Below are 20,189 nucleotides of genomic sequence, written 5' to 3' on the forward strand. Positions count from 1 at the left end.
GAAAACAAAGCAAATCACTCCAATGTGGAAACTGGAAATGGGAGATGCCCTTTCCTCACCTGCCCTGTTTCCAATTTCTCCCCAAACACAACATTTGCAGAAATCAACAATTTCTTGCATAATATTTCATTCTCAGCCAATTAATATTCCTCTGCTGGAGAAACCTTCCAAGAGAAGAATTCCTGAGCAGTGTCACAGGCTGAAAATAAGGCAGAAATCTCTCTTATGATCCTTACAGCAGCTCTGGGGTCACTGAAATTAAGTCTGCTTCCCAAAAAAAGTTAAAGGCCAGGAATGCTGCTACAAGAAGGATATTTATGAGGAAGGAACAAAAATGGAGCTAAAAATGCCACTGGGTTCTTTAAAGACAAAGAAGGCTCAGGAAAATGAGGAGCTCTGTTGTTTTCCAGAAGTCTCACAGGGAGATCTGGGATATTTAAGGGACAAACTGGGAATGTGCTTGGAGTCAGTCCAGAGGAGACCACCGAGGGGATCAGAGGGATGGAGCAGCTCTGCTGTGAGGAAAGGCTGGGAGAGCTGGGCTTGCTGGAAAAGAAAAGGCTTTGGGGTGATCTCATTGTCCCTTCCAGCTGAAGAGAGGGAAAGGGAAAGATGGAGAGAGACTTTTTACAGGTGTGGAGTGACAGAACAAGGGGGAACGGCTTCAAGCTGCCAGAGGGCAGGGATAGATGGGATAGTGGGAAAAAATCCTTCCCTGGGAGGGTGGGGAGACCCTGGCACAAGGTGCCCAGAGAAGCTGTGGCTGCTCCTGGATCCCTGAAGTGTCCAAGGCCAGGCTGGGCTGGAGCTGGATGCACTTTAAAGTCCTCCCAGCCTGGAATTCTGGGATTCCATTCAACCCAGGCAATTCCCATCCTTTCTGCAAGGTCTGGCCAGGTAAACTGGATCTGCCCTAATGCTGTGCCAAGTTAGGGGACAACAGTGGACAATAGAGATGGGGAAGACCAGGAAAATATTTAGAAATGGAGGGATCCAAAGCAGTGGAGAAGTTCTGGATGCAAGTCCCTGAGCTGGGTTTAATCCAGGCTGCCTCTAGGGTGACAGGCTCTATAAATAGAGCCCAGGTACTTGCTGAGACGCTCTTTATTAACTGCACACTTCTATAAATAGTGCAAACGCTCGTTCAGGAAATGAAGGAGCGATGTGCTGATCCCACAGCCCCACAGAGCTGCTCTGCCAGCTCACCTGGAGACCCCTGAGCACTGCTGGGCAGAAAACCCACCAAAACTCCAGGAAAAACCAGCCAGCCCCAAACCACAACACTCTGCCACACTTTTTGGGGATACCCTGCAGATCACACAGTCATGGAATGCAGAATCACAAGGAAATGAGCCTAAAATCCCTATTATTTAAAATGAATCCTCCAGCTTTCTCGAGCCAACTGGCAATAAAAAATTATAGACCTCCCTTAAACTCTAAAGGTCGGCTTAAAAATTATTCTAAAAGGAGGATTTCCTACTCCAAAGGGTTTTCCCTCTTACAGGAAAAAAAACACCATAGACCTTTAGGTTTCCTTTCAAACTGTGGGACAGTGACCATCAATTTCTTTTTTATTCATCAGCACAGAACTGGCATATTGGGCATCCAGAGGAACAACCCTAATAAAGAACTGTTCCATTCACGGACTTTAAAGTGACGTGGGAAATCTGCTGCTCTTTGGAAATCAGCTCCTCTTCATCCTCATGATTTCAAACATCACTTGAAAAACTTCACTTGGTGTAAATAAATCTGCTGCCAATCTCGAGCTCCAGGAAGAGCTGTCATGTTTGCTGACACACAGGATTCCACAGGGTTTCAAAAACAACTTAATTGAGCCCAACTTGCCCGAGAGTCTCTTGTTTGCTCAGCATTAAGTGCTTGACAAAGGATCAGCATTACCCCTGTTTATTGACAGGCAGATTAAAGGAAATTATTTGTCCCAAGCCACTGAGTGGTGGCAAAGCTCACTGGGGGCAGGGATCCTCTCAGTCTGGATCACACCAGCACATTTCATCCACCTCGAATGAAAACTGCTCTGTGCAAGGCGCAGAGATGGGTTTTTTCTTCCCTGTTCCTTTTTGACTGGCACAAAATCACAAGTTCAGTGTGCCAGACGGCTCCTGGGAGGAGAGCTGGGCTCTCTGGGGTGGTACTCACTGGTCTCTGCCGTCTCGTACTCGCTGTCCCGCAGCAGCTCGAAGATGTCCACCTCCACCCTGGCCTTGCCCGCCCGCTCGGGCGCACGGTTAATGCGGTTCTTGGCCAGGGTGATGGAGAGCCTCTCCCCTCTGCTGCACTCCATGGGGTCATCCAGGATGGCAGCTGTGGGGGGAAAAGGTGTTGGCACTGGTTAGGTTTGGGTTCTCCTCTCCCCTCCCCGTGCCCACACTCGCTGATCCCTGCAGGAGCTCTGTTTGTGCTCCCGTCAGCGCCAGAGCTGGCGCGTCCCCCTTCCCACACGCGGCCTTTCCTGCTGCTTCTCCCACTCCCCAGGTCCTGCCAGACAGGTGGGTGGTGACATCTCCTCAGCAGCCTCTGTTTTACCTGCTGGAATGGCACAGCACAGCCACCCACACTGCCAGGCTCCCACTGCCACACGGGCTGGCTGCTCCCGGGGGCACAGCCAGCTGGGAACCCTACAAACCCCAGAGCCAGGCGCTGCCTCACACCCCAGCAAAGGCAGAGCGTCCCCAAAAACCCTGGCTGAGTCTTTTGTCGAAGCATTGATAGGGAGCTGAGAGCTGGAATATTTCAGGAAGCACGTGGGCAGCCGTGGGTGGGGAGGGACAAATATTTTTCAAACAGAACGCTCTTAACTCTTGAACCCGGCTCCTGGGGCTGCCCACCCAGAGCTGTGGCACGTTGAGGAGGGGTATTATCTTTGTTTTCTGGGAGGAAGGCAAAAAGGACTCAGGAGTGGAGCATTCAGGCCAGAATTCCATGAGGACTTGGCATCCCAGTGGGTTTATCCTTGCTAACAGGAGGTCTCCCCCCAGAAGGCAGCTTTGCCATTTGATCTGGGGAAGAGCAGTGCTGCTGTTTGCTGTGTGCATTAAAAAAACACCGGTTCTTGTCTTTCCTCTCCAAAAAACCACTCCACAGGGAGTGATGCCATTCAGGACTGCTCAGGTGCTGGATCAGGTGTAGGGGAGCAGAGCAGGGATTAGTGGGGCTCTGCTGGTTTGTGACAGGGAAAAAGGGAACTCCCTGGAGCAGCCAGGGTGCTTTGCTGGAGCTTTGGAACCCGTCCTTGTGCTGCAGCAGGTTTGAGTTGGGGTTGTTTTTGGTAGGGAGAAGGATAAAAAAGGATAAATGAGCTGGGAACTGAAAGCAAGCCCATCAGGGAGGTATCCTGAGTCCTGAGAGCAAGGCAAAAAGGACACACAGGTGTGGAAGGCAGAGCTGGCTGGGACCATGCTCAGAGCAGCACGGGGGTGTTGAGCTGGAGCCAGGACTGAGGGATCCACAGAGGCCTCTCTGGAAGCTCCTCGTTTCTCCCACCTCCCTTCACTGCCACAGGGAGTCTCCAACACAGCCCAGACCCCCCTGCCTGGGGCCCAGGCTCCTTCACCTTTGGTTTTCCTGCCCCGAAGGCTTTGACCCAGCCCCAAAACTCTTTTTCTCAGCCTTGCCCTGTTCATCCCAGTGGGATCTTTTCTCTCCTGGCACAGGAGCAGCTCTGTGTCCCAGCCCTGCCCTAACCCCAGCAGGGGAAGCCCAAAGGTGGCCCACACCAGCCAGATTTACTTCACATCCTGATAATACTCAAAAATCCCTTCTGTTCCTATCTTTCCCCAGTTTTATGGGAGTTAAATTGAGTTCATCTTAAACTCATTATGCAACAAAAAGGGTTGTGCTTTCCTCCAAGGCCAGGAGCAGGAGTTTTAGGATATTAATATGGCTGATGACTTCTTTTAATTAGAATAAAGCTGGGAGAACAATTTTTCATAAACTCCACTTTTCCAGGAGAGAAGCAGAGGAGAAAGTTCTTGTAGAAACTTTTCCTGCAGCCCTGCTCCCAGGGAAGGGTAAATCCACGTGCTGAGCCTGATGAAAATCACCTAATGCAGCTCCTGCTCAGGTGCTGACTCTGTGAAATTAAAGATCAGCAGTGGGGGAGTGCATGTCAGCATTCTCAGATTCATTAGTTTCTAATTTAAAGCTTCAAAATCTCTAAATTGGGGAATGTTTTCAAGTATTTTCCTAATTGGCAGCTTTCAAACAAAATCCACTTCCACTAATGTACAGTTAAATGATTTCTAAGTATAAAAATAGTCAAAACCAAAGCATTTTGAATAGTTTCCTCAAGCTAAGCAAAGAAGTTTGCACAGAGCTTTTTTTTTTAATCTCTGTTCAGGATGGGATTTTCTATTCTTGAGAATCTTGAAAACTTCCCTGAAGATGAAGAAGGAAAGAGAAGAAGGGAAGAAACCCAAAATAACAACAACAAACTCTTTTACCTGCTCAGCTCTGATGGAATTTGAACTTTGGGAGCAAACACAAGAGGAAAGTGCAGGTTTTGGAGATAAAGGAATTCAGATGAAGAGCCTGGACCCAGGCTGGAAGTGGCAGCAGCACTTCCAGAACCCAGATCAAATTCCAGTAGAATTTCCAGTGTCCCTGTGGGATTTAGGATAGGAAACCAGCAAAATGTGCTCATTTTGGGAGACTGGTTACTTTAACTAAATATTACACCAGCACCCCAGGACTAGGGAGGTAATGAGGCTGAACTAATCTTTATTTATTAAAGCTGGAGGATGAAAAAAGGTCATTTAATGTTTAAAAAAGGTTGGTTTTAAAGCTTCATGGCTTGGGACACAGTGCCAAAGCTCATCTAATAGTGGCATCATTAAGTATGAACGAAAATCTTTCCAGAAATTCCCTTTCATCTCTTCCTGTCTATTAAACAGAGGAAGATGCATCAAGTAAATCTTTAATCCTGAAGACTTACAGCAAAGTCTTTGAACTTTGTTGCCCTCAAAAATCACTTCTGTCTTGCCCATCGTGATAAATGTCTCTGGTCTAGACTGCTTCTCCATGAATGATGAGATAAACCTTGCAGAGGGAGCCAGGAGCACCTGGATCTGCAAGCTCAGGATTTCCCAGGCGCTGAGTGAAGCCAGCCAGGACTGAGCTTTTCTCAGGAAGAACATCTCTTCCCATGGGATGTTCCAATTCTGTCAGAAAAACATCCCTTATGCTGTAATAATTAGCTTTTTATTCAATTTACTCAGATTTTCCGTACTAAATCCACGCTCCAGAAGCACCAAACCAGGAGAGTTTATCCCTTTGGAATAACTGGGTAATAATCAATCAAGGTTCAAGCAACAAGTGACTTCCCCTGCAAAACTCCATCAGATACAGATTTCAAAGGCAATGCTCAAAGTTAATGATTTAAGAGCAAGAAACAGAAAAAATAAAGGTTTAATTAGGAGCCAGAGAAATGCAAGGGGATGGGATGGCACCTTCTGAGAAAAGGAGATTTTACTGACTGTCCTGCAGGGAATTTTCAGCCCACAGGGATGAAGGACAAGGAGGAATTGGTGCTCTGTGCTGATCCAGGAGCTGCACAAGGAGTTCCCTGTGCCTCCTCCAAGCCCCACATCCCTAAGCCCACACGGGGCCATGTGGCTCAGCCCTTCCAGCCCTGAGCACAGCCAGCTGTGACAGCAGATGCTCAACCCCTTCTGCCTCTCCAGGGGGAGGAAGGACACTCATTTCTCACCCCAAACAGCTCAGTTGTGCCTCTCTGTGCCACAGCAGTGTCTGAGGCCTGGCAGGGCTGTCACTTGTGAGCTCCCTGAGCTGCAGACAGCTGTCTGCCAGAGCTGGGTGAGACACAGCCATCATCTGATTCAGTGCCCCAGTGCTGAAATTCAGTCCTCACCACCCTCAGCTGGTTCCAAGCAGGGCTGAGGAAGCAGAAAAGGCTCCAGCTCCATTCCCCAGGGCCCTGTGGCTCCCGGAGCGCTGCCTGCCCCAGCCAGGCTGCCAACAGATGCACTCTGACAGGCTGATCCCACTGCCAGCCAGCTTCGTGATTCATCCCAAATCTCATGAAGTCACATTTTTATAACAATAACAGGGAACAGATGCCACTGTGAGGATTACACACAGCCACAACAAACTGTGTGCAGCTGACCTCTCCTCATTCACGGCTTTTTTTTTTTCATTTACATTTTCTCACATGCTTTTTATACCTTTGAAATGTAAAGTCATACTCAGAAACACGATTTTCATCTCAAGGCATCTCTTGAAAATGTAGATTTAACACAGCACTGGCTTGGTAAACAGGATATTTCACTGTTCATAACCTGTCCCTCCAAGTGAAAAACACATAAAGGTACCTATAATATTTCTTAAGTGTCCCAAATGACAGGTTAAGATCACACCTACAACCTCCTCTGATTTATGCTGTAAACACAGCCACAGAATCACTGATGTTGGAAAAGACCTCTTGGATTATTGAGTCCAAATGCACCCAATCTCCACCAGAGCACTGAGTGCCACCAGTCCTTCCCTGGACACACTCCAAACCTCCCTGGGCAGCCCCTTCTGATATTTAACAATCCTTTCCATGGGGAAATTCCTGCTGCTGTCCCCCCTGAGCCTCCTTCTCTCCAGGCTGAGCTCCCTCAGCCACCCCTGGGGCTCCAGCCCCTCCACATCCCTCATTCCATGAGAACTGGACACGGAATTCCAGGTGGCTCCTCAGTTCCCTGCTCCTGCTGGCCACACCATTCCCTCAAATCCTCTATGGTTTATCAAAGCAAGAGCTGTAATCCCAGTCCAGCCCAGTCCAGTCTCCCAGCAGATCCAGTACCTGCCACCGGAGCCGACCGGTCCTTCCTCTCCAAACCAGGAAACCCAAAAGAATTCCAGGAAAATATTTCATTCTTCAAACACCCACATCCTGCTGAGGAACATCAGGAGATGGATCACCCCAGACCTCCACATCTCCCCATCCTCCTGAGCTCCAACCCACCTCCAAAACCACGAGGCTGCAGGGTCAGGTGATTAAAAATTGTTGCCAAAATTGCCTTATTTTGTGTTTTCCTGCTCTGCTGAATAAGGTATCAACCCTCCAGGCTGTCAGTAGAGTTAAAGAGAAGAAATTTGCACAGTTCCTCATTACTGGGCTGTCAAGTGGAGCTCCAGTGGAGAAACAGGTGGGATTGTATTTCCATTATAATCTCTGAAGTGCTGCTTAAAAATAAAATAAAAAGGCGTCAACACGCTATTACTCTGCGAGGAAAGAGCATCTCATCAAGGGAAAAAGAAGATCTGAAAACATAAAATCTTCTTCACAAAGAGGCTTGATAATGTTTGTCTGGTTGGGGTAGCAGAGGGCTATTTATTGCTCTTGGCCAGCACTGGAAATCTGCATTTAAATGGAGCTTCCCTCTCATTCCTGCTATCCAGAGAGAGCAAATTCAGGGGAGATGTGATAAAAACAGCTGAGGGCTTTAGTTCCTGCTGCTTGAAACACAATCTCTCTTTTATCTTCTTTAATAACTGCTTTGTGTACATAAAATCAGAATTACACTGCCTGAGACCTGGAGTTTCCAGGAAAATTGAGAAGGAAGGTGGTGATCTGTCCATCATGCTGGGATGCAAAACCTCAGTGGGACCATCCCTAGATCCCAGCAAACATCATCCCTCTAGGGCAGGCAGGTAAAAACCCTCCAGGCTCCTCATCTCACCTGATTTGGGGAATATCAATCCCACTCTGAAGCAGCAGCAAACACCCCGAGCACGAAAAGAGGAGCAAAAAGGCACCAAAAGTATAAGAAAAGGGTCTAAAATGGGAAATTCCCATCCAGAGCTGGCTCAGGGGGTCTGAACCCACCCTCTGGTACCGAAGCAGGGCAGAAAACTGATTTTAAAGGGAAACTCCTGTGAGTTTTCACAGCCAGACTTGAGGCGCTGCAGCTGTGGAGAAAATCCTGAGCTGGGGATTTAAATACTGGGATTGGGACCAGTTCAGTGGCACTTCATGCCCTGAAAAACCTGCCAAGAGAACTCCCAAAAACACGGAGAGGAAAGCAGGGAGAAGGAGGAATGAGCCTTCCCGAGGTGCAAGGTCAGGGAATGGGATTCTGGCTCTGAAAGGAAGGGACAGGCTGGAAAAATGAAAACCAGGGGCTCTCCTGCCTGTCCACAAACCCCCAAAACCAGGGAATTCCAGCCACCAGGAGATTGTTTCTGCATGGATCAGTGTGCTGTGGTGGGGTGGCTTTTTTTGTTTTCCCTGAAACTTTTCTCCCAGCAGCAGCTCCCCACAGCACTGCCCTCTAATCCAGATTTTCAGCAGCTCTGCAGAGCCCCATCTGTCAAACTGGATCAGAGTTTGCCAAAATCCAAGCTCTTGCATGGCCACCCACATCCCCTAAATGCCTAAATCTTATTTTCTTAGGAATCCAGCCTAAAAACACTGACCCGAGTTGGGAAGATCATTTTTTCTGCCTGTCTTTTGCTTCCATAATGTCAAGCTGAGTTTCCAAAGGAGTTTTTCCTGCCCATTTTCGTGGTCTCAGGTGACTGGCAGCAGCTGTGGTTTTGTAGGAAGAGAGCACTGGGAAGCCCTGGTGGGGCCAATAAACTTGGCAAGACCAAGAAATGAGCAAGAACTTAATTAAGTCAGTGGAGAGTATAAATATAAGAAAAATAACCACACAAACCCCAAGCGCCACTGCCAGGCAAGCAAAAAGAATGAGGCAGGAAGAAACAATGGGTAAATTTCTGAGATAAAAAACAAAAACAACAACAACAAAAAAGCCAACAAACAAATGGGAAAGTCCAGCAGGATTTTATGGCTCTAATGATGGATTTGAGAGATGACAATGAATAATGGAGCTGTGAGATTTGCAGAGCTGGCAGAGAGCAGGCAGAAAAGGACCCAGACCCTACAAAATCCCCTCAATAAATGTGTTTTGTACCCATAACCCCACAAAATCCCAGAGCTCCGTCCCCAGAGGTGGCTGAGTTTCAGTGGCTCACAAAGATCTGCAACACTTTGGGATTTTCTGACTGACAGGGATTTAAGGAGAGAAACATTCCCAAACCTGGCACTCAGCCTTGCTGGGGAAACCATTTCCTGAACCTCCTTCTGTTCACAGGTTGGAAAAGACCCCTAAAATCATCAAGCCACCACCATGCTCACTAAACCCTGTCCTCAAGTGCCACATCCACACGTTTTTGGAATGCTTTCAGCACCCTGGACAGCCTGGGCCAGTGCTTGACAGCCTTTACATGGAGAAATTTTTCCTAATGTCTAATCCAGACCTCCCCTGGCACAACTTGAGGCCATTTCCTCTGATCCTGCTGAGGATGAGACAGCAGGTTACAGGATTTAAGGAACTGGGGGTCCCTCTAAAGCCACTGAATTTCCATTAAGTGGGGCTTTAAGACCATTTTCCTCTGAACCCTTCAGGATTTCTCAGCATTTAAAGTGCATTTGTTCTTCCAGCACCTCCCTGTTTCAGGGAGGTCACAGCTTTGGCAAACCCCAGTGCACCACAGGGGATGCACAGCTCAGCCCAAAGGATGCAGGAGGGAAATTCCAGGTCCTGGCTTCCCCCATCCAGGCATTAATCCACGCACAGAGACAGGAAACAGCCCTGGATGTACCCCCAGTATCAAAGTGAGGAGGGGAAAAACGTTGTTGAGGGATCTTAGGGGTTGTTTGCATTAATATGGAGAGTTTAGAGATGTTTTGCACCACTTCTATTCCTGTAACAGACTAGTGGCCACTGCTGCTGTGACAAATCTCCAAAAGATGGAGCCAAGGACAAGGGCTGACTATGCTGGATGTAGATATGACAATTCCTATAAAGATATGAGCCAGACAAATGATAGGTGGAATGATTTTCATCCTCCCATGATGGATGAAGAGTAGAGAGATAAGGTGGCTCCTCAAGGTTTTCCAGGACCATGTGACAGATAAACATTTAATGTGCCAGGAAGCCTTGTTTAGACACTCAGCCTTTCTGCCACCAAAATTTGACAATTCTGCCTCAATCCTCAGGCCTTTGAGAATGTCACAAAGTCAGCAGCACAACAAACAGATCATCTGGGAGATGGGAATCCCTGGAAGCAGGAATGTGTGTAAAGATAAATGGGTCAATGCCACGTGGCTGAGTGTGGATGGAAGAGTCAAACTATGTTTGGGAGCCTTTGGTTTGGAAAGGACCTCAGAGATCATCAAATTCCACCCTCTTGCCATGGGCAGGGAGAAGCTCCATGGGCAGGGACACCTTCCATGGGCAGAGATGCCTTCCCCCAAACCTGTCTGCTCCAACAGAAAAGCTGAAAAGATGACTAAAGTTGGGAAAAGGTGACATTAGAAACCTCACCTCTCTGGAAGAGGATCCAGATGTCTTAAACCACATAAAAGAGTTTGATCCAGGCATAAAACAACACCTGAGCCTTCCCCTGCCTCAGGATTGTTGTCATCCCTGCGCTTTCCTGATAGAACAAACACCTTTTGCTGCTGAGTCACGCTGGAATGAGATGCTAAAGAGCTGCCACAGCAGATGTGGAAGCCCTTCAGATCCAATACTGATCAATCTTCACAGCCTCTACTTATTTATTTTTTGCCACTCAGCCTTCAGCTGATTTAATGGGTTGCTTTAATGTCTTCCTGCCTTCCCTCGTTAGTATGCTCTGCCCACTGCAATCCTTCTCCCCTGATGGCTTCTTCCCCGACTTCTGGATGGGAAAGAGAAAGAGCAATTTGCTTTTCCCTGGACTCTGACATGGTTTTCCCTGTCTTTCCATCCATCTTAGCAGCACACTGCTAATTCATCTAATCCCAGGATACTTTTTCTGGTTGTTTGGACCAAAAAAAAAAAAAAAAAAAAGGCAGCTACACTTTGATTTTTTTTTCCAATGTTTTTTTGAGAGAAGGGATCTGCAGAGCCCTGAGTGAGTGAAGTGATGCACAGCAACATCCTCGCTCGGAGCAATTTGTCTCAGCATCCTCTGGAGACCACCCCTAAGCAGGGGGGTGTCAAACATTGCCTGGAGAATCCCTGGCATTACAGGAAAAACAACCACAAAATCCTTAAAAAGTTATGCAAAGTTTTCCCAAGAATCTCTGAGGTTCCTAGTGCAAGGCTCTCCAGTGTGGGTAAAGAACAACTTCTGTGCAAACAGTTTTTGCTTTCAGCCTGGGAGCTCATTACAGATTCTCCTGCATCTGGAAAAGTTTTAAAGACACCACGCAGAAACTGGAGAGGGCAAGCAAAGAGCAAGAAAGGAAGAGAGGAAAAGCAAAGCCACAGAAAAAGGCTCAGCTGCAGAGAGTAAATTAAAGCAGACACAAAAACTCTTAGTGAACAAGGCTGAACAAACCCGAGGAAAAAGCTGCTCCAGGCCCCTGGGATGTCAGGAATGATGGAAGAGCTGGTGGGATCGAGGGGGAATCAGCACCAGCACTGGGTGAGGATTGAGATGTTCCAGACCCAGCCAGCCTTGTAAAGCAGAGGGAGTGGAGTGAATTACATCCCCTGCAGTCTGTTCTGAAGCTTCTAAGAGGGGATTCTGAATTAGTGACATTAACGCAGCAAGGAACTGGATCAGGTTCCCAGTGATAAGCTTAATTAAACAACAGAGTTATCCATAGGCCGGGCTTTATGTTATAAATAAGCAACATTTATACTGATTAATTGAAGTCATGGTTCAGATCATTAAATCCTCCTCCTTCCAACCATCTTAATGAGGATACCTGCAAGAGCTGAAGCCAGCACTTATGTTTGATACTCACAAGCCTAAGCACACTCTTAGGGGAGAGCAGAGCCTTGCCAAGGCTCCTTCCCACTCTCTGGTATTCTAGTGGGTGGTCCTGGAATTTCTGCTGGGGGTTTCTGGGTTTCTGCTGGGGGTTCACTCTTGCTGCTGTCATGTGAGGAGTCAGGGCTGACAGCTTCAGGCAGCACCACGTTCCCAGTACTTCTCCAAGTCTGTAAAAGACTTCTTAACACAGCAATGAAAACATCTTAGAGACAGCCAGCTGTGTCAGCTGCCCTCACAAATCCAATTCTTTTTCATTATCCCAGCCAGAAAGAGCCTGCCTGGAGAAACAGGGCTGCTTTATCATCCCACCCTGCCTCTTCCCACATGAGAAACGTCCTGGGCCACGTCTGGGACAGCAAACTGTGACCCCATCGTCAAATCCCCAACCTCCCCTCGCTGTCACCCACTCCTGGCCACCCCTCTCAGCTCATCCCCTGCTCACGATAACACCCTGCAGAGTTCAAGTGGAAAACCCTTCTGAAAGGCTTCACTCCATGAGATTGGAGGTTTAAAGATGATAAAATTCCCGCTCCAGAGCCGCTCTGAGCCAGGATCAATTAAGGATCATCTCTAACACTTATTCTAATTGGAATTATGAAAGCAGAGCAGACCCTTTGTCCCTTCCTTTTCAGCTTTCTGCTCCTTCCTCCCACAGTCTGAGAGGTTTTATACAGCTCTAATATTTCAGAGAGTGGCCTTGGTGCTCTGAAGTGAAAAGCCAGCTTGGGAGACCATGGCTTGCTCCAGCTCATCCATCACATCTGCTCCCAAACCCAGTGGTTATTAAAAATTAGAGCTGGTCAAATTATTGTTATATTTTGACACATGGAGAATATTATTATCATCCTTCCCTGCTACCCCCAATCCCTTCTCATGAATCATTCATGAGCCTCTCCTGATTCCTGCAGAAGAGCTGAACTCCTGCTTTGTGCAAGACAGATTTCCTGCCCAAGGAGCAGAGCCACGGTGGAGGGAGGCTCTGGAGGGAGCCAAGATGAGGCCCCAGGTCTGTAATGAGCCCATCAAATGGCCCCAACAAATTCTGATTATCAGCCCCCCTTCATCTCCTCCAGCCTTTTCTCCTTTTTCTTAATACAATCCTATCAGATTGGGAACTGACTAATGGTGACAATAATAAAATAAACTTCATTTTGGATCAGTTGCAGGATTGGGGCTATTTCCTCCATCTCTTCACCATCACAGAAAGTGTCTTTTAAATGGATAACAATGATTGTGAGGGGCCAGTTATTACCCTGAAACCTTGCATTTTGATATATCCAAAGCTGTTCTCTTATATAAATAACAGTTATTACTGTAAAGTGATTTTCCCCTTTCTCTACTTCCAAAGAGTTCCTGCAGGAGATGGTGGAGAAAATGGATTCCATTAATGCCACACTTAGGCCCTGTTGCTTTCATACTTTAACTCCCATCATTAATCTCCTTATGTGTCTTTAAACAAATGTCATTCATTCATTCATTCCACAGCTCTCTGGCAGCAATTCTTCCCCTTCCTTTGCCCCCAGCCCCCTTTTCCAGTTAAACAGGAGCTCTTCCCCCCCTGACTCATCCCAGAGAGGGAAAAGCATTTTGGCCAGGCAGTTTCCTGTGAGTTACAAGGGAAAACAGGAGAGCCCAGGGCCAGGGGAGACAAGGGGATCCAATTCCAACCTAACCCTGGAGCGAGTCCCCTCGACTTGGGCAGGTTCCCAGCACAGGGGAAATATTGCCTGTGCCACTCAGAAGCCTCTGAGCAGCCTGCAAATGTGACTGCTCTAGAAAAGGTGCCACTTTTGTGTGATTTGGTGACAAACAAGGCTGTTCTTTCTCATGACAGGCACGGCACAGCTGCAGCTCTCGACTGTTTGCTCAGGACTCTGGGACAGCTCCATTTCTCAGCAGACAGAGAATTGCTGTCACCTGATTTTCGTGGGGAGAAGAGGCACAAAACACAGCCCAATCCTGCTCTGGAATTTAGACACCGATCCTGCCCCTGAGAGGGTAAAATCCCACCTTTTTCAAGGACATAATCCCTCTCCTTGATGGAGCAGCAGCAGCATTTGAGTCCTGCTCACTGTCAAGGCCGCGACGTCCCCTGGTGTCCAGGGGAGGACACACTGACCTTCCAGCAAAGGCAACCCTCCCCACCCCATTTTCCAGGCTAATTAAGCTAATTAAGGCAAATTATGCATTAGCCATAAGGCATGTGGGCACAGGACCACAGTTCCAGGGAACAGGGCTGCATTTTGGGGACACGGCACCACGATGTCACCCCCCACTCCACATCTGCTCAGGGGACCTGTCCCCCATACACCCTCAAAAGAGGAGGGTCCCTCCCCAAAAAAACTCATTTTCATGAGGTTTAACAGTGATGCCAAGCCAGGATTGTGAACTGGAGATAAATAACCTTCACTTCAGAGTCGCTGATTCTGCCCTGCCACCTCTGGGAGCAGAAATGGCAAAGATTAATAATTGGAGTGACCTCACGTAACTCCTGGACATCTGGACTCTTCTGCTCTGTCCTGCTCCCCCAGGAGTGCTGCCATTCCCTCTGCCCTTGCTCAGCCACAGCCTCTCCCTCATTATCATCTGTCAAGTCCAATTAACAAGTGCAGTGACATCAGGGGACGAGATTCCTGCCAGAGCCACTTGACAGAAGCCTCCACCCTTGAGAAGGTGGGGTCAAACCCCCAGAAAATTGTCATTTCTCCCCTCATGATCCTCCCCTGGCAGCCCAGAGCATTCACTTGGACTCTCCCACCTTTTGGAAATGCTTAAATCCCTAATCCCTGCTCCTAAAAGCCAAATTATCTCCCTTTTTCCCAAACATTTTACTGGAGAAAAGGATTTCAGGCCAACAATTTGGTGGTTTGCAGGTGCCTCCTCTGAGCCGCTTTCCTCCCCTCCAAACCCAACCTGCCTTTCACAAAAAGTGCTTGGCTGTGTTTTCCTGATTAACCAGTAAATGAGGAGTCTGCACAGAGCAAAATCAACAGGAAATGAAGCCAACACCCCCCCTGTTTGAAACAAGAGAAAGCACAGGGGAAAAAATGCAAAATATTCCCCTGAAGACTGGCAAAGGCTCAAGTGGATGAGGCTTTTCCTAGGAAATACCAACCACCTCTACATATCCTTAATATCATAAAGCTCTTTAATGATCAGGAAAACTGATGAATAAAAGCCTGAGGTTATGTGGGAACAGCTTCAAAACCAACTGGTTCTGGTTCTGATCCTGTCCCTGATGCAGGAGATCACTTTCTGCCACTCCTTTGAGTGGATAACTTTGCTGCAAGGTTGTGGGTTTTCTTTTTTTGTTGTTGTTTTTGTTTGTTTGCTGGAAAAAAAAGGTCATCTAAAGGAAAAAAAAAAGAGACAGGCTGGGATAATTTTTTGGCAGAGAAGCCCTGGCAATATCTTTGAGGTCAAAAGTGGTGTTTCTCTGAAAATTTAAATTTCTTGAGGCCAGCAAACAGATTTTCAAGGCACAGAGAGGGTTTTCATTACATTCAAAGTCTGTGAATGCAGGGTTTTTTCTGCAGAACGTCATGAGCCAAGTTGTGAGATGCTACTGAAGTCCAAAAATAAAGGATATTAATCACTTGGCCACGATTTTATTTCTCATATAACCACATCTGATACGTGTTTGAATGTGTATGTATAAATAAAACATGAAAAGACAACCTTTGTTCGAAATTAAATAAGTTAAAAGAGTTCAGCACTACCAAGAGCAGCAAAATTCTGTCCCTTTGCTTAGGGGAGCTCAGCAGAGGCTTCTCTTCTGGGCCAGGAACTTGTGATTCCCATTTTCCAGGAGCTGCCACATCCCTTCCTTTCCCAAAACCTCCAAATCACCCCACAATTTCCTCCCCTCCAACGTTTATCAAACCCCGCCACGTACCCAAACTGAGAAGCTTGGCAGTGCCCACGGCTCGACATTGAGAGCGTCAATTAAATCAATTAGCATCCCCATACACGGCTAATATTGGAGACGTAGGAGAGGCTTTATTATCCAAATAGAAAATCAGTTTGTGTGTCCAGATGGTCACTGGAGGCGCTGGAATTGCCGCTCTCTCGCTGTGTTTGGGCCCGTTTGGATGGCACCAGCCCCTGTTTGTCAGCTTGGAGAGGAGCCGGTGCCATCTGGGCGAGAGGAGGTTCATTGTCTGCCTGGCAGGCTCGGGGTAAACACAGCTCCCCCACCCACTCCGCTGCCATTTATTAAATGTTGAGTCTGGGAGAGGCAGGAGAGTGCTGGGAGCTGAGGGAAGATGCTCCGGGGAGGTGGAAGCCAGGGCTGTGTGGGGATGTCAGGCTGTTGCGTAATTACACGGGTTTGAAGCTTTACTGAAATTAGATCGAGGATAGGAAACGGTGGCAAAAGAGCAGAGCCAAGCTGTGGCTGGCCTTTGCTCTGTTCCCCCAGTCACACAAGGTTTTTTTTCCTTACAAAAACAAGTGACATTTTAATATGCATAGTCTCACATCCGACACAGAAATGAAACTGAGTATAGAGAAACGACATCCCTAAAATCGTGGGGAAATAAAAAACAAAAAAGGAAAAGCACAGATAATACTTTACAGGTATTTAAATGCACCAGTAACAACCTGACAGCTCCCTGTGCCCTGCTGCCCTCCCTGGCTGCCAGGGGATGCTCTGGGATACCCAGGGACAAAGAACAGAACCAAAATTTTAGCCCTGAAGCCTCTCAGTGCCTGCTGCTCCAGCTGCGAGCACCAAGGAGCTGGGAGCACATCACCCTGATCTCCTCTTCAGGAGAAAATGTGAAAATTCCAGTTATTTCCACAGGCAGGAGCCAGCCTGCACAGGGAGCCTCTGAGACAGCCAAATTATCTGAGCTACAAAGGTGCTTCAAAGGTGTGGGGAGAGCTCAGGACGGGCTCAGCAACAACTCCTGAGCATCACCAGCTCCTCTGCAGCTCTGTAATGACAGCACGGCAAGTCTCTAACTACTGCTAAAAACCTCCCGAGAGGCTCCCGATGTCACCTCCCTGTCGGGAAAAACGAGGGATAATCCTTCTGTCCTCGCATTCTTTATCCTGTCCTGCAGCAGAGATTTTTCCCCTCATTATGCCCCGGCACTCGCGGGGTGCGCGCAGGACGGGCAGCCCAAAGTGACAGCTCTGGAATGTTTGCCCGGGCATGAATGAAAATAGGTCCTGGAAAGTGATTATTATCGGGAAAAAAACAAACAAACCGGCAACAAAACCAGTCATGCTAAAAGGGAAATTGGTTACAAAAGCGGTTCTTTAGCGATGGATGGATCGTTCTCTGCTGACATCGCCTCAATTATTAAGTTTTCTTGTTGCGGTAACCTGGAGGCAGCACAGCGAGGTGACAGATGGAAAAGTCTGCCTGGGAGGGGAAGTGCAGGGCTCTCCTGACTGGAGGTACATAAAGCAATTTATTGTTCTTTTTTTCCCTCTTGCGTTCAGTGTTTCTGACGAGGTCAACAGGCAGGGAGCTGAGAAAGCCGGGGCTCACATTCGGATTTCACACATCAGAGGGGAAACAGTCAAATCGAAAAAGCTCAGGGAGCAGTAACTGAGAAATTATATATATATGTGCTTTTTCTCACCTCCAGCCCTGTTCCTTTATTTTATTGAAAACTGTCACATTAGTGTGGTTTTCAAGGAAATGCAGAAAGATCTGCATTTCCCAGTGCTGTGCTCTGATGGTTTGCAGTGATAAAATGAATTTTCCAGCTGCTGGTTGGGATGGGATGGGGATGCCTGAGGGCACGCAGGGCTCTCCCGTGGGAACAGGGATTTTCCCAGTGCCTGGAGTCCCCTGGGTGGGTCAGGAACCCAGGGAGGAGAATTTTTAGCAGATGAGCAAAGGCAGGGTATGAAGCACCAACCCTAAACCAGCTGCAGCCAGTGGTGGGAGGAGAGGAAACTGCTCAGGTTGGACATCAGGAGGAATTTCTACACGGAAAACTTTGTTAAAACTTTGGAAGGGGTTGCCCAGGGAGGTGGTTTGGAGTCTCTAAAGGATAACTGGATGTGACAAGGTGGGGATGGGTCACAGGTTGGACCTGAAGGTCTGGGAGGGCTTTTCCAACCTCAGTGATTCTGGAATTCTGGGATTCATTCAAGGTCCTGCCTCGCTTTTCCTTTCTCATGCAGCAGCAGCTGCCTGAGGTGTTTCTCCATGAGCTGAGAGCTGCAGCTTTCCCCTCTCACTCAGACCCCAAAGAGCTCCCTCACGTCCCTGTCACCTTCCAGCCGCTTCAGACACCCCAGGAACCCCTCCACAACTCCCTCCCGTCCCCACTCTTTGTATTTCACATTAAATCAACCAACAGCAACGAGTCCCTTTCATGTTTCTGGGCTCATTCACTCACACAAAGGATTTCCCTATCCCAAAAAAAGCTTATCTAACCTGACGTTCCCAATTCCTCCCGCCCTGGGAGGCACAGCCAGGGATTTGCAGAGCTCTGGCACGGATCTGCCGGGTCTGCAGAGATCTCTCTGCAGGGAAATCCATAAAAAAACCCCTCTGCTCTACCTGGAGAGGCTGAAGGATGTGGGATTCCACCTCTTTCCTCCATTCCCTGACCCTTCTCCAGCAGCTGGAGTTTCCCTATCTCAGGAGATGCAGGGATATCACTTCACTGAGAGTGTCTCAGCTTAACCCAGGCCTGGAGAAGCCCCTGGAAGGTTTTGGAGGAGGTTTCTCCCTCCCTGCAGTTAATCCAGCGGCCACACACAGCCCTTGGGGGGCTGCTGGCAGCTTCCATAATGCTTTTCCTCATCAGAATCCTACAGCCAGGGCTGGGCGTGTGTCCAGCTACTCCAGATGTTACAGAAACCCCAGGGGATGTTAAAAAAACCCCTGAACACAACCAGCCTGCAAGCTCCTCCAGAGGCTTCCCCTGGCTGGGTTTGGTTTTCCTGCCTCCTGCCTAATTCTGATGTCTGCTGCTGTCTCTGTGACCCCTCCTCCATTAGCAGGGACGGAAATGGTTTCCCCTCCGAGCAGCAGCAATGCCAGCAATTTCATTTCCTGAGTGTCTTTTAGTCTTGAATACATATTGCTTACTTAAAGAGACCCAAAAAAAAAATAATAATAATAATCACATGTCCTACAAAGCTTCAACTCTCCATCAGGGACAGGTAAAAGTTTGTGAGAGACAAAAACAGGACAAAATGCTGGAGTTTGGATATAAAAGGGCAAAAATTTTCCCAATTTATCATAAAAATGCCTCAAGATGACTGGGCTGGTGGAAGGCGTCCCTGCCCATGGTGGTGGGGGGAAATGGGGTGAGGTTTAAGGTCTTTTCCAGCCCAAACCATTCTGGGATTTTGTGACTGGTGCAGAAATCTCAGCCCCAGCCAGGAGCCAACAGAGCCCTGCTTGCAACAGGTGGGTCGATAAGGTTAATTTAAAAATATGAAAACAAACAGGCAGAAGGGAAAAAAAGAGAGAACGAGGCTTTTCTTCTGCCGTTGTTATCTCACCAAAGAGATCCAGATAACAGCAAGCATGAGAAGCACAAATATAGATTTGTTATTACCATGATTTGCTGCAGGGCCAAGGGAAGGCTGTGGAAATGCCCCTCCTCTCGTACACAGCCAAGCAGAGCTTCCCTCTATTGATTTCTGGAGCAGGACTCCCATTGACAAATGTAATTAGGCTTACAGTGATGAAAGGAAAATACTTTCCCTTATAGGTGTAATTATGGACACTGCTCTGCACTTGACCCAGGCCAGATCTCTCTGAATCACAAGCAGGCACTGCACAGTGCTGATCCTCCTGTATGCCACTTCCACGAGGAATGCTCCAAAAAGGAAAGTTTTTCCCATTTTAAATAACTCCATTGCAATGGGTCTCCCCATGGCTGTCCAGTGGGAGTTCAACCAGCACCTCAGAGCTGGGTTAAAATGAGAAAATATTCATTAAAAGAAAGGTTGTGGGGGGATGTAGGGGGGATGTAACCCCTCAGTGGTGCTGGGAGAGCCCTGAGAACAGCTCAGGAAGGTGTGGACAGGCTGCCTGTCTCTCTGACTGACGGGAATTTGGGGCAGCTCCCCACGGAGCAGCAGGACAGGCTGGATATTCTCCAGGAGCCAGCTCACCTCGCCCTCAGCATAAAGCACAGTGACCCCAGGGCTGCCAGCACCGTGTCCCCAGAGTGTCACCTCCCTGTGCCAGGGCAGGGAACAGGAGATCAGCGTTCCATTTTTAATTTCCTCTGCGCCGGAGAGCGCCCAGCTGCTCCTCCACCTGCTCCAGAGCTGCCACAAACCCTCCTGCGTGCCCTCGCTGCTCCCTGCCCTGCTGGGGGGCACAGAGGGGAGGATGGAGAGAGATTCCAGCTCTGCCAAGCCCCCACCGAATTCCTGCCCCTCCACCTCACCCAGAACCAACCCAG

At 48.2% G+C, this 20,189-nt stretch overlaps 1 protein-coding gene across 3 annotated transcripts in view; it reads right to left on the reverse strand.

The window, feature by feature from the left end:
- Window positions 1–20,189, reverse strand: part of GRIK4 (glutamate ionotropic receptor kainate type subunit 4) — a 171,013-nt gene that overhangs the window by 62,196 nt on the left and 88,628 nt on the right. The window contains exons 1-3 of one of the 3 annotated variants that reach the window (XM_088066731.1): window positions 7,704–7,839; window positions 6,824–6,916; window positions 2,158–2,322 (exon numbers count right to left, since the gene is read on the reverse strand). In XM_088066731.1, the coding sequence (XP_087922857.1) occupies window positions 2,158–2,302 (145 nt within the window). In that variant the 5' untranslated portion in view covers window positions 2,303–2,322; window positions 6,824–6,916; window positions 7,704–7,839. Of the gene's footprint in view, window positions 1–2,157; window positions 2,323–6,823; window positions 6,917–7,703; window positions 7,840–20,189 lie in introns of those variants that run through there. The other 2 variants (XM_088066730.1, XM_014257316.2) reach the window with 2 other exon arrangements.

Source organism: Pseudopodoces humilis, chromosome 25 (assembly GCF_049639895.1).
Source record: "Pseudopodoces humilis isolate 2021_Gansu_Grassland_sample_001 chromosome 25, ASM4963989v1, whole genome shotgun sequence".
NCBI lineage: Eukaryota > Metazoa > Chordata > Aves > Passeriformes > Paridae > Pseudopodoces > Pseudopodoces humilis.